Source organism: Rhinichthys klamathensis, unplaced genomic scaffold, assembly GCF_029890125.1.
Source record: "Rhinichthys klamathensis goyatoka isolate OS25496 unplaced genomic scaffold, OSU_Roscu_1.1 h1tg000074l_1, whole genome shotgun sequence".
Classification (NCBI taxonomy): Eukaryota; Metazoa; Chordata; class Actinopteri; order Cypriniformes; family Leuciscidae; genus Rhinichthys; species Rhinichthys klamathensis.
The window spans coordinates 219,501-233,021 of NW_026606617.1; the positions used below are offsets into that span (position 1 = coordinate 219,501).

Below are 13,521 nucleotides of genomic sequence, written 5' to 3' on the forward strand. Positions count from 1 at the left end.
TCCATCATATTAAAATGAATGGGGACTGAGGCTTTCAAGCTTCATAATGATGTAAAAGCCACACAAAAGACATCCATACAATTGTGTTAGCCCTTCGATGGACTGGCCATTCGTCCACTCCAGGCTGCGGCCCATGGCGCTGGAATAGATTGCAACTCGACATAGGACAAGCGGCTTGGAAAATTGATGGATGGATGGAAGACATAAGGTGATTCTCAATTCGTGTATGAGTAATGCATTCACACTAAAAATTCCAAATAGAAAAAGTGCACTTTAAATATCCAGATGATGCACTTAATTAACCAAAAAAACATGTTGGACACTTCATGCACTCAACTGTCCCAGATTTAATTATGTAGCAGAGAGGGAGGGGCTAACAGACTGTGATGTTGAATGGCAAAATAACGGTTGAATACATAGTGCATAGTGCATCATTTGAGGGACGCCACTATAGACATTCTTTGTGTCATGGGCCAAGTCATAAGATTCAAAAGTAAACATTTAAATCAGTATTCACTGATAATCTGCATCTCCACCTCCAAATGTATCATTGAGTCAGTGACAAGAACCATATCAGTCCGATTTGTGAAGGGCAGATTTCAAGTTTTTCAGTGAATATTGGCTTGCATTTCTATTTGTCACACAAAGCTATGGTTGACTTCAGAAATATTCTCTTCAGAGACACGTTTCATTGATTTGTATGTCCCTTTCAAGGTGGTGTGTGTGTTTCGGGGTGGTTGGGTGGGTGTCCTCATAGAACCTACTGTAATCTGTCCCTACCAAGGGCTATCAGCAAAAGCTATAAACAATAATTTCCCAGCTATGTTATCAGATACTGTGCTGATGCATTGGTCAAGCCACTATTGTCAAGGTACAATTTTTGATTTAATTTAAAATGGAGGTGAAGTACATATTAGGCAACACATGTGAGAGAGTAATGCCCTGCTCCCTTCAGAGAGTTCACTTCAAATTCTCATCAAATGCTCTCTAAAGTAAGTAGGCCATAGTCACATTCACTTTCGAATGTAATTCGCAGCATGACTCCTTGTTTACATTCATATAATTTACCTAACTTGGGTTACATCATTTTAAGATGAGGATTACACAAATGTTTCCTAATCACAATCTGTTATCCCACAGACCACAATTCACCACATCCCTTTAAAGACTGAAGCCCATGAAGCAACACACTCACGCCCATAGCCAACACACAGCACTCTTCCCAAAAACACGACCATATTACGGAACCCTCTCTGTGTCCATTTGTGAGGGAGTGTGTGTTCGTTTTTGACCTGTTGTGCAATTCGCTTTGCTCTTCACCAGGAACCCACTGCATCACTGAGGCCCACACCATAGGCAGTGCTTTTAACAGCACAACACATACATAAGGTTGTCGGTTCAAACCCTAAATGGGATGAACGATTACCAGTCACCACTGTGAACTATATCTGTAGCACTGTATAAAAGTGTCAGCTAATTAAAAAATTAGCACTGTTAATTACAGAATTGCAAAGGTGGACTTTAAAATTAGGTGGAAATGAAGCAGAGAATTATTACCACTTCAGTCAATTAGTTCATGAAATTTCATTAGGAGGAGGTCAGATTAACTGAAGTGAAGCCAAGCGATTCAGTGCATCAAGTATCTGCTTTATATATATGCTTTAAAGTATATGCTTTGGTACATATATATGGGATATATATGATGAATAGACGCCAGACTGGATATCTTAATGAGGTTTACTATAAGATTATTTTTTATGTATTTAAATTGTAAATAATATGTCAAATGTGAATTTGCCAAATGTTGGGTGATTGTACGCTGCAAACACAATTTCCCTACGGGGATAAATAAATAAATACAATACAATACAATTTATATTTGGAATTTAATAGATGCAAAAAAAGATGTTCAAAACTAATAAATAAGTCTGGCATCAGTAAAACATTATGTAACAGGACTCAATAGTCCTATTAAACTGCTATAATCAATAAAATTGTCTATCCACCGTATTCCTGACGACCTTACTGCGTTTTGAATTATGGGTGGCACTTCCGGTTTGGGGAACGTCCATTCAAAAAGGCTGAAATGAATCATTTCAAATCATAAGGTTGCCCTACAAATAAAGCTGATCCGTCAGTTTGACTGGATGAGCTGTCAATTTTCCTTCATGATTTATTTTCAGACATCATGAGAATAACGTTATACTTGTTATTTAAACGTGACATGTTAGAACAAGAATATCTACGGCAAGAGCTCTTTTCAGTCGCTGCTTTCTTTTCCTCGTGATTATTTTTATTTTTTCCTTTGCAATCCGCTGTAAAAGTATGAAAAAAGTACAACATATACGGCACATTTCTGTTCTCCCGAATTTAATTTACGATAATAATTCACTGGAATGCACGAAGAATCTCTCGTTATTCTCCTCAAATCCTCACGTCTCTTTCCAGGTTTGTTTTCACAGGTAAATGCAATTTATAATCTGTCAAAATGACGGAAATCACTTTGATATAGTGTCACGTAATGCTGAAGTTAATGAATATTTTTGATTAAGGCTTGTTATACAATATATTTGCCTACTACAGTGATATTTAACCAAAGACTCGCGCTTTTGGGGCTATTTTTGGTCTGTTGACCTTGTTGATTCTTTTAAACTTCATTTTAATGTTCGATGGTTGAAGGGTGAGTCGATTAATGTCATCTCATTGTGACACTTTTTTAACGTATTGCGTTCATAGAGCGAGCCTTTCACTGATTGTTTACAGCTTAACGGAAGTTACACCCATAATTCGCGCAAAGCATCATGGGGCGTAGGAATAAGGTGGATACTGAAAGTGTTATATTTTGATCTACATATTTTTGTTTAATTTGGCATAATGTTTATCACATGGACTGGCAATCTGTCCAGGGTGATTTGTTCCTTGCTTTTGGCCCGAGATGCCGGGATAGGCTACAGAATCCCCATGACCCTACATGAGACAAGCAGTTTGGAGAATGTATGGATGGATGGATGTTTATAATGATCTCACTGAATGGAAACATTGGGCTAGTGTGTTAATGTAAATCTATGAGGTGATGTAGGACGGTTACCCAGCTGTTCTTGCGACCGGCGTAGATCTCCATACTGCGTCCATAGTTAGGGTCGTCCACCAGGCTGTCGTATTCGAAGAGCAGACGGGAACTGTCGCGCAGCCGCTGGCACTGGTACTGATGGTACTGCTGTAACAGCTCTTTCACCAGCTGCAGGAGACACTCCGGTTTACCCGCATCCCACGACACCAAGTGCTGCCAGAGGAGACAAAACCAAAGAAAGAGAGTGGGAGTCAGCATTTTATCACACTAAACAAGTGTAGACGGGGAAACAGAAACATCTAGCACTTTTCAGTCAACTTTGAAAGTTTTCTGTGTGCACAAACCTATAAAGTGAATATTAATAGAAAAGGTATTTGCCACACATTTTATTTCAGGTATATTTCAGAGTGAAATTTGTTGCATTATGGCAATAAAAAAATAAATGAAAAATTGTCGGGTTAGGAGTTGAAGATTGAAGGTGTTATTTAGATTGGAAAAAGTGGCAGTACAATATCCGAATGGATGCAAACATAAAACTCTGTCGACACCATTGGTTGAAACTTACAGTAAGTGGTCTTGGTGTGACATCAGCAGAATAGGAAAATCAGAGTACGTGAATTACGATTGCAAATAGGGCCAATTTTAATTCATGATTACTTAAAAAGAAACATTGTGAGTTTTCTGTGCCTCCAAATGGAAATAAAGACTGTTTCTTAAAAAGGTTTCCCAGATATTTCCCCATCTGCCATGGTTCATAAAGCTAGTCCCACCCCACCTTGTGACATTGGTTGAGGTCACTGGATTGCAACACCACTTACAGGCAATTGCTTAACCCTTAAAGAGCATATCTCAGGTCTTTATTGACCAGGAACGTCATTCACTACTCTTCCCCTCATTCTTTTTTAAAGTTAGACATCAACCTTCTATATATAACAAGAAAATAAGAAAAAAAGAATGTCTGTTTTCTAATTTTGGGGTCGCTGGCGACCCGAGGTTTGTAATAGTTTAAGTATATTTTTTCTGCGCATCAATAATTGAATCTCTGATGACGCAAGTACTGTACGCAATCAAATATTAGTGCCACTGATGGTGGATCTGGAGAAGAAGCTGAAAAAAATGATAGTTTTGAGAATGTTTGAGATGGCGAATAAGAGCAATATGCTGGATGTACTGGGGAAATGTGCTCTGATGAAGACAGTGATGATGTTAAAAAGCGTCTACTCAAAGTTACCCTTCAAAGTTCCAAAAGGAAATAAAACAAGCTTTGTTTTATTCTTTTGCAGTTGTTGTTAAAATATCAGGTGAGTTTTATACAGTACTATTGTGGCAGTTAGAGATCCATCCGTGTTCGATATAGAACCGGGTCGCTAAAGACCCGTAAATGTAATGATGATTGGTGGAACATTCATGCATTTACGGGAAAACGTCTTTCCTATTGTAAAGTGTATACAGTATGAGTGAAATAGCTTCTCCAATTAGGAAAATATGAAGGATGACACAATAATTTTTATGATTTTATTAAAAATTATAAGGGCCCTTTTTTTATATAACGATGTGCACGGATAAATAGTTTACAATAAAAAATCTAACATTCCATTAAAAAATAAGAATGGTTCATTTTGATTTCATGGTGACTTTAAACAAGCAGTTGAGAATATCCAAACTCCTGAGGGAAATAACCCGAATACAAGTGCAATGCTTATGAAATATAACAGAGTTATACTCTCAGAGTACAACAGGTTACTAGAACCTTAAACTAGCTTTATGAATCATGAAGTTATCAAAAATCATCACTGAATGACTCATTGTGAAACAGATATAATGCAAGGGTGTTTTATATGGAACAGACATTAAATACAGACTGTTTGCTTAGACTGCAAAAGACCTTTTAGAGATAAGGAGAAAACAAAAGAATGCGGCAACTAAATGCAGGTGGTAGTTTCTAATGTGCTGAGCCTGGGTCTTTTCACCCTTTATTGTCACAATGTCAACTTGATGTGGTGGTTTCCACCTTTTTGCAACCCCCTCCCATCAATCTTGAGGCAAATGGCAACACCACAGGATATCCTGCACCAGCGAGGGCGCTTTCATCTCCAGATTCTACGTATCCCAAGTCCAGACGCCAAAAGACGAAGGATTCCAGCTCTGTTTCTTGCCGAGGCATTCAAACAATGTGCCTCAAAGCAAGGGAAATTAAGGCACTAAAAAGGAGGAAACACTGTTCTCGCACAGTTTTCAGATAAGACAGCACAAGACCTTGAGTCTGTGCCATATGTTTAATGCATGCAGGTAACAATGGTTTGGTAAGAAAACTCGATTTTTGAAGGTTCAGACGGCAACCAACAGCAGGCTATTTCCAGTCTCTCTTACTGCAAACACTCTGCTATTAGGGAAAGAAGTGAGTTGAGTGGGTGTATGCCCATCACAGAGTTTGCATTGCCGTGTTCTTGCGGGCTGCGTGAGCGGGAAAAGGCCTGCATGCCAACACGCTCTACTTGCCTTTCCTCCTCTCCTCCTACAGGCTGACCTCATTTGCATAGGTGATCCCAATTTGCATGAGCTTCCCTGACTGGAGCAGTGCACAGGTATGCAAATTCAGAGCGAGGGGGCAAAAACCAAATTGCCACCTTTTCACGAAGTGTTCCACCATTCTTTTCACTGGCCTAATTCTACCCAACAGCCAGTTCTGTCTCCGAGGCCCAATTGCTCGCTGATGCGTGATACGCACATAAGTTGAAATTAAATTTTACTGACACTGACTGAAAATAAAAGGCAGAATATTCATTTTTGCAAGCAAGTAAATAAACATGTAACTCGCTTGAGAACGGCTCCTTGTCAAGGGTTAAGAATAAGACAAACAAATAAGTATTGCTGTCATCGCGAGGCACAAACAAACACAGGCTGCGTTCAAACGAGTTTGTCACGCGCTGTCTTGGATTTTTAAATAACGGCAATGCAATTTGGGCTTGATTTTCATCGCTCCCGTGAATCACTCCATCTACGAGCCTGACTGAGTCACGTACGAGCAGAAGAGAAGAGAGGGGACGGAGCACGCCGTCTGTCCATTGAGGCACACATTACACAACTCATTAACAGCACGACCCACAGCATACAGCTGAGCTTGTTACATTTCTGGGATCAAATCAAAACGTCTTCTCAGAGTTGATGGAAAAGAGGGGGGAAAAATGGAAAGGAGAGATAAGAGATGAGCTCTTCAGCTGTGACCGGGTTTGATGATCAGGGAAAGAATGTTGCAGAGCAATCTATTCACAGATAAATAAGAAACCCAATTATTTAAATACGATTTTCAAAGTAATTGAAAAGTTCTCCTGAAATTGTCATTTTTTCTTCCCTTTTCAGTAATGGTAAACTGTTAGTACACATGCTTTAACACAGCGGTACTTAAATAGGCAATATAAAATAAAATTATTCAAGCATGTGCCCCATTATAGGCAATACGGAAAGATAAAAAAGATTACATATACACACACATATATAACCTAAAAAAAATTTAAACAAAACTATTCAAACATGTGCCACATTACTGAAAATATGAAATCAAAATGGTAATTTTTGTGAAAAAAACAAAACAAAAAAAACTTGATAATCAGAAAGTAAACACAGTGAACTTTCTTTTTCTGCATCACCTTGGAGTATTATTTGATAATGCTAACCAATAATCAACTTGCACTCATGTTCATTCTAGTATAGGATGCTTACATTTCTCAATCCAATCCAAATTTCAAATATTCAGGATATTCACTGAATAATATGCGTCACTGATACAATATTGAGTTTAAGAAAGACTTCCCAATGTTGTATTGAGTCACGGGCTAAACATTAATATTTCCCAGCGTGGTTGAGAACGACCTGAAAAACACCCTAAAAAGTGTTCCACTGTTACAGTATTTCAAATTCTTTACGGGATTAGGGGTCATGAGAAAGTCAACGTTTCCACATATGAGGAGTGGTTTTCTGGATAATGTCTTAAGTCTTACTTTAAAAGTGAGATGACATCATTGCCCAGCATCATCACTCCCGTTGGAAGGGAGTAAGTCGTGTGAGAAACATTTCTAAGATGGACATTATTCATCATAATAATACAGGGTGGAAATCTGCTATGGTGAAGATAAAATTGTATTACAGTCAGCTATGCAATTCAGATACAATTAGTTTGATTCAGATTAACAAGGTCTTTATTCATTTTGAGATTAATAGGAGCATTTGTTACAAAGCGATTTAAGCCCAAATATTTTATTCTCACTTATTATTACTCTTAAGGAATACTGTACACAGAACACCAGAGCTGCGTCCATAATACTGTCTGAGTAGGTACTATAGTTAAATACAGTTTGCGACCGTTAAATAAGTATGCTCTATATAGTATGAATGCGGGTAGTATGAATAAAATTCGGACGTAGTGTTTTTCACATACTATATACACTCACCTAAAGGATTATTAGGAACACCTGTTCAATTTCTCATTAATGTAATTATAAATGTTGCCAGGTCTGATGAGTCTCGATTTCTGTTGAGACATTCAGATGGTAGAGTCAGAATTTGGCGTAAACAGAATGAGAACATGGATCCATCATGCCTTGTTACCACTGTGCAGGCTGGTGGTGGTGGTGTAATGGTGTGGGGGATGTTTTCTTGGCACACTTTAGGCCCCTTAGTGCCAATTGGGCATCGTTTAAATGCCACGGCCTACCTGAGCATTGTTTCTGACCATGTCCATCCCTTTATGGCCACCATGTACCCATCCTCTGATGGCTACTTCCAGCAGGATAATGCACCATGTCACAAAGCTCCAATCATTTCAAATTGGTTTCTTGAACATGACAATGAGTTCACTGTACTAAAATGGCCCCCACAGTCACCAGATCTCAACCCAATAGAGCATCTTTGGGATGTGGTGGAACGGGAGCTTCGTGCCCTGGATGTGCATCCCACAAATCTCCATCAACTGCAAGATGCTATCCTATCAATATGGGCCAACATTTCTAAAGAATGCTTTCAGCACCTTGTTGAATCAATGCCACGTAGAATTAAGGCAGTTCTGAAGCCGAAAGGGGGTCAAACACAGTATTAGTATGGTGTCCCTAATAATCCTTTAGGTGAGTGTAGAATGGAAGTATTCGATTTATGACACAGCGTATGACACGGTAACTGAGAAATTGTGAGAACGTCGTTTTGGCCTTTGTTAGCGTAAATCTTTAAAGTCTACAAGACCATAAAGCTCTCATTTGTCATTTTAAAATTTAGATGGGTGCTCACAAGCGTGCCCTTTGCAGCCACACTGACTTTTCATTTGCAAAATTACTACATTCACTACAATTTTACTACATTAGCAGACTACTACATTTAGTCACCAAAGTACAGACTAGGAGAACTGGAGTACATCTGCAGAACTGAGGCATGTTACAACTACTGTTAAGGGAAAACCTTCACAAATATTAATAATAATAATGATAATAAACAGAAGATTGTAAGCGAGAATAAGGTTATAAAGTGACAGCAGCCAAATACAGTATACTATGTCCTTAATGTTAATGAAACAACAAAATAAAAAGAGAGAATCACTCACTGCTCTTAAATGAATCACTTGTGTAGATTTAATAAGGATCCAGCGAAGACTATGCAGCTTTAATTCTAATGTTAAATAATCAAATGTAAAATATATATTTTTACTTGAATACTACTAGCATGTGAACGCCATCAGCGTTAATCACAGGTTCGCGTTTAAAGTCTGATCATTTCGACGGAGGTGAATCAATCAAAATTAACTTTAGATGGAAATAACATTATTCAAGAACCGCTATAAAACCAAAACAACCTCTGTTACCTTAAATTATATGTTTATCTCTGTAAAGCTGCTTTGAAACAATCCATTGTTAAAAGCGCTATATAAATGAAGATGACTTGACTAGCACTAGTTAGACTGACCTTTCTGACCTCACTGTTTATAATTGTGTAGGATTTGTTTTCTTTCTTATCTGTATTGGCTTTTATGTCAAAAATTGGTATTAAGAATTGGCATCTAAAATTAAAACCTTACCATAACAACCTTATTTCCAAAAAATAAAAATAAAAAATATCATAATATGCATTTTTAACAGGAAATAAAATGACTTATTTCGTGATATAAGATTTTGGTTGTTGCCCACCCCTACTATGAATACACTTAAAAAATACAGAATCATTGAAAGAATCACTAATTGAATCTCATTGTGAAACTAATCAAATTATTCTGAATTTGCAAAAATAATAAAATAATACAAATAAAAAAATGACCAAATTAAAGATGTTTAACTGATCATTCCAGCACAATGTTCCCGTTAGTGGAAAAATATCAGAGTAGCACAAGAAAACCAAAGAGCGTTCTGCGTTTGCCACATAATTGTGTTTTGAAGCGACTGAGAATGACATCACTTCATATGAGAAGCATGACAGTTGTGTGAAACGCAAGCTCTCATATGACTGTTTCTCACAAATACTGAGTATAAATGACCCCGGAAAACATCTGAGGCATTCGGCAGCTAAACTCATGCCAGAAATGGTGTGAGCCAGCGGATGATGACATAACCACAGCGGTTCACACACACAATCACCTCCATTAGCCACTTTTATCAGTCATTGCTCTATTTTAAGCTCTTTCTGTTTGGGGATCAAAAGGGTCAAAAGTCAGAGCTATTTGCATGCCACGTCAACAAGAAAGACAGAATGCATAACTCTTGTGCTGGTTAGAAGAGTTGACAATAACAGTCTGGCCTCTCAGCCCGACCTCTGTCTGTCTGTCTCTCCATAGATCAATCTGAGCGAGGAGAAAGATGGCATTGTGTTGGAGAGAGGGAAGGGCCCATCCTTTCTGCCGGGAGAGGAAAGACGCTTACACCAGCAATGACCTCATCGTCCCGGGCCGGCTCCGGTTACCAGCAACAACAGGGTTCCCGTAATGAGTGGGCGACGGAAAACAAGTTGGATATTGTTTAGGTATGTTTTAGGATGAAGCAACGAACAGCCTGAGGAGAGTTGAAGAAGAAGAAAACGAAGGAAAGGGGACGTGAGGAATGTGCAGTGTCAGAGGAACTGTGTTTAAACTTACCCAGGGCCCCTGGAGAGTCTCTGTCACTTCATGCTCTCCAGACAATACTATCCAGACACAAGTCTGTCGCAAAACGCTAATAATGCCAATAAAACAAAAGGCCTACGCAAGTACAGTGATGCAATATTTACACTCTTTTTGAGTCATTCCAAGTCCTGTCTGCCTGGAAACCATTTCTTCCTGAGAGAGGACAAAGCAATCTTTCAACACACACTTCATTCGGTAACATCTCATCATTACACAGAAATGGCAAACTGACCACGTGCTACAAAAGATGTTTAAAATCGATTCATTTTCAATGAAAGACACTCTACCTCAAAGCAGAACCAACTGCATTATCTTCAAACATATTATCATGGCAATTTTAATGGTAAAAGACTGTAAAAATGCTAGTGAAAACACAGACTGGTTAACTTTAAGTTCCCTTACTCTATACGATAAAAAATTGTAATAGATCTAATGGGAAATGACATGCTAAATTGCATACTAAAAAGCCATCTTATAATTTACTCACATTTAATGGTTGTTCATTTCAATTTAAACTTCCTAGCATGGTTTTCATAAATTATCATATCATAAATCAGTGTAGATATTTATCATTTATATATTATAGTATACATATAGTGCAGAATAAACAATCCAAACAGCATCAGTCTCTTATGTGACTTGAACAACAGCCTTTTTATCAATTACGAGTAGCATTATGCTATAATTACACCATCAGTGTTCTGGAGGTTAGCTGTGAGGTCATGTATAAGTGTCATATAAGTGTCTTTTACAGATGTACATAAAAATTCACTTTAATTGACTTAAAATTAGTCTCTTACAAATTCAGTTATTCTGAATAACAATGTAGTTTAACGCTTTGCTACACAAAGTTCAATGCACTGGGGAACACTGACAGAAATAGAAAATCGTATGATTTTATATATATATATAATGAATAGTATAAGCAATGAATATTTAATCTGTTCTGAAGGTATATATAAAGTCTTTTTGTTTGACTGTTACTATGTGGCCACACTGGGAGCATTTTAAGAGGGGAGTGTGTGTTCCTGTAGTTTGATCTGTCAGTGCTGGGCCAAGGCTGATGTGCCGTGGGTGTGACGCCTCCGGCTTCAGTAACGCCTGAGAGACACACCCAGCCCTCCTCACACACACACACACACACACACACACAAACTCGCACACGCACAAACACACACACACACACACACACACAAGCATCTACACACACAGAGAGACACAGACACACACACACACACACACACACACAGAGACACAGACACACACACACACACGCATCTACACACACAGAGAGACACAGACACACACACACACACACACACACACACACACACACAGAGAGACACAGACACACACACACACAGAGACAGACACACACACACACACACTCGCACACAGACACACTCACACACACACACACGCATCTACACACACAGAGACACACACACACAGAGAGACACAGACACACAGACACACACACACACACACACACACACAGAGACAGACACACACACACACACACACTCGCACACGCACACAGACACACTCACACACACACACTCGCACACACACACACACACGCACACACACACACACACACACACACCCCCCCCACACACACACACACACCCAGCCCTCCTCATCTTTAGAGTAAACCTCACACACACACACACACACACACACACACCCAGCCCTCCTCACCTTTAGAGTAAACCTCCCACACACACACACACACACCAAACAGCAAGAGTTCCTCTGACAGTGTCTTGCTGCATAATAATACATCGGTCACAACTAAATCTGTTGGTGAACTAATTAAACGTTGAGATAAAAGCATTTGTTGATAAAGCCTCGCGAGGGCTTTCTGTGTTGGGGAGACTGAGGCCTTCTGCCATGAGCTTAGAGCTTTTCACATTTTGCAAATAGAAACAGGGACAAAAAGGGAAAATCTGTAAAAAGGGAGCAAAAGTAACATAAGGTCTCGAGGTTGAACTCTTTAATACTTGTTTCTGTTTCTGTTTATAAGAAGAGCTGTCATCTGAAATTCAGAGATAATTATTTAGGGTACTGCTAATATTTAAGCACCTTAATATAATTTGAAGCGCCTCTGGCAATCGGCCCCAGTAAATCGCAACAAACTTGAGCAGCAAATTAAAAACAGGAAAAAATATTTTGAGTATTAAATTAATCTGAGCTAGCGTCTAATTTGACTGTGGGCAAGTGTTCAGTTTTCCTCATGAAGAGTGTCTAAAGAGTGCCAAGTTTAAGATCACACTAAATTGATTTTGTCATGTGTTAAAGCGGACTTGGCTGACGAGGTCCAGAATGTTCTCTTCACATGAACATGATGCTTTATAAAAAAAAAAATTAAAAAAGAAAAAACGAAGACACGTCTCACAAAACGAGTAAAAAATAGGCATTGAGACTCTATGGAAATAATTTTTTCCCCCAAAAAGTGCAAGTAATATGCATCTAACCACAGAAACAGAAAACAGAAACTACAGAATTTCCCAAGTGGAAAAAATAAGCTTGACCTTCCCATTCATATCTAATTATTATACAAATAAACCCTCCTAAAACAAAGCATCACTATCAGTAACAATAATATTGTGAACCACACACACACACACACACACACGATTCCATATCTGTCAATGGCTTTGCCAGTAATAGTTAACTCTGGGATTTGCTTCAGCAGAACAGGAAGGAAGAGGAAGTGGTGGTTCACAAAGTGCCCAGGTTCTCCTGCCTCTGAATACGGTCACCGGCATCGCATTGTTGTGTAACGGGAGATGAGGTGTTCCTTCAGCAGATTCTATTAAAATTATTTTTACTGCATCCACCATTGGGCCTCCCATTCAGCATTTCCTTTCCCATGACAGAGAATAGTTTATATTGACAAGAACTTTTGGTTGCACTTTATTTTACAGTACGTGTACTTAGTGTACTTACCAAAGACATTACTGGGTAACTACAGGGTTAAGGTTAGGTTTAGGGGTAGAACCTAGTTATTACAGAGTTATTGTCATTTTTGTCCAATAAAGCTGTCTAATAAAGCTGTTCTCATTTCCATATTTCCTGTCAGACATCAGTATGATAAAGTGACTAACTACGTTAACCAGCAATTTAAAAAAAAAAAAAAGCCGCTAAAATGGTAAAGAAAAGACGTTAATCTAGTGAACACTGTTGCTATGTGGTCATTAGTGTGTTCTGAGTAGTTGCGAGGGTTTTCTGTATGTTTGATTTAAGTCTCAATGATATTCTGGAGTCTCTCCCTTCAAAATCTAAGTTTTTTTTAACCCATTTTATTAAATGAAAT

At 38.5% G+C, this 13,521-nt stretch overlaps 1 protein-coding gene across 1 annotated transcript in view; it reads right to left on the reverse strand.

The window, feature by feature from the left end:
• babam2 (BRISC and BRCA1 A complex member 2) overlaps positions 1-13,521 on the reverse strand; it is a 101,095-nt gene that overhangs the window by 61,483 nt on the left and 26,091 nt on the right. The window contains exon 5 of the mRNA XM_056250750.1: positions 3,089-3,283. Within this exon, the coding sequence (XP_056106725.1) occupies positions 3,089-3,283 (195 nt within the window). The remainder of the gene's footprint in view (positions 1-3,088; positions 3,284-13,521) is intronic.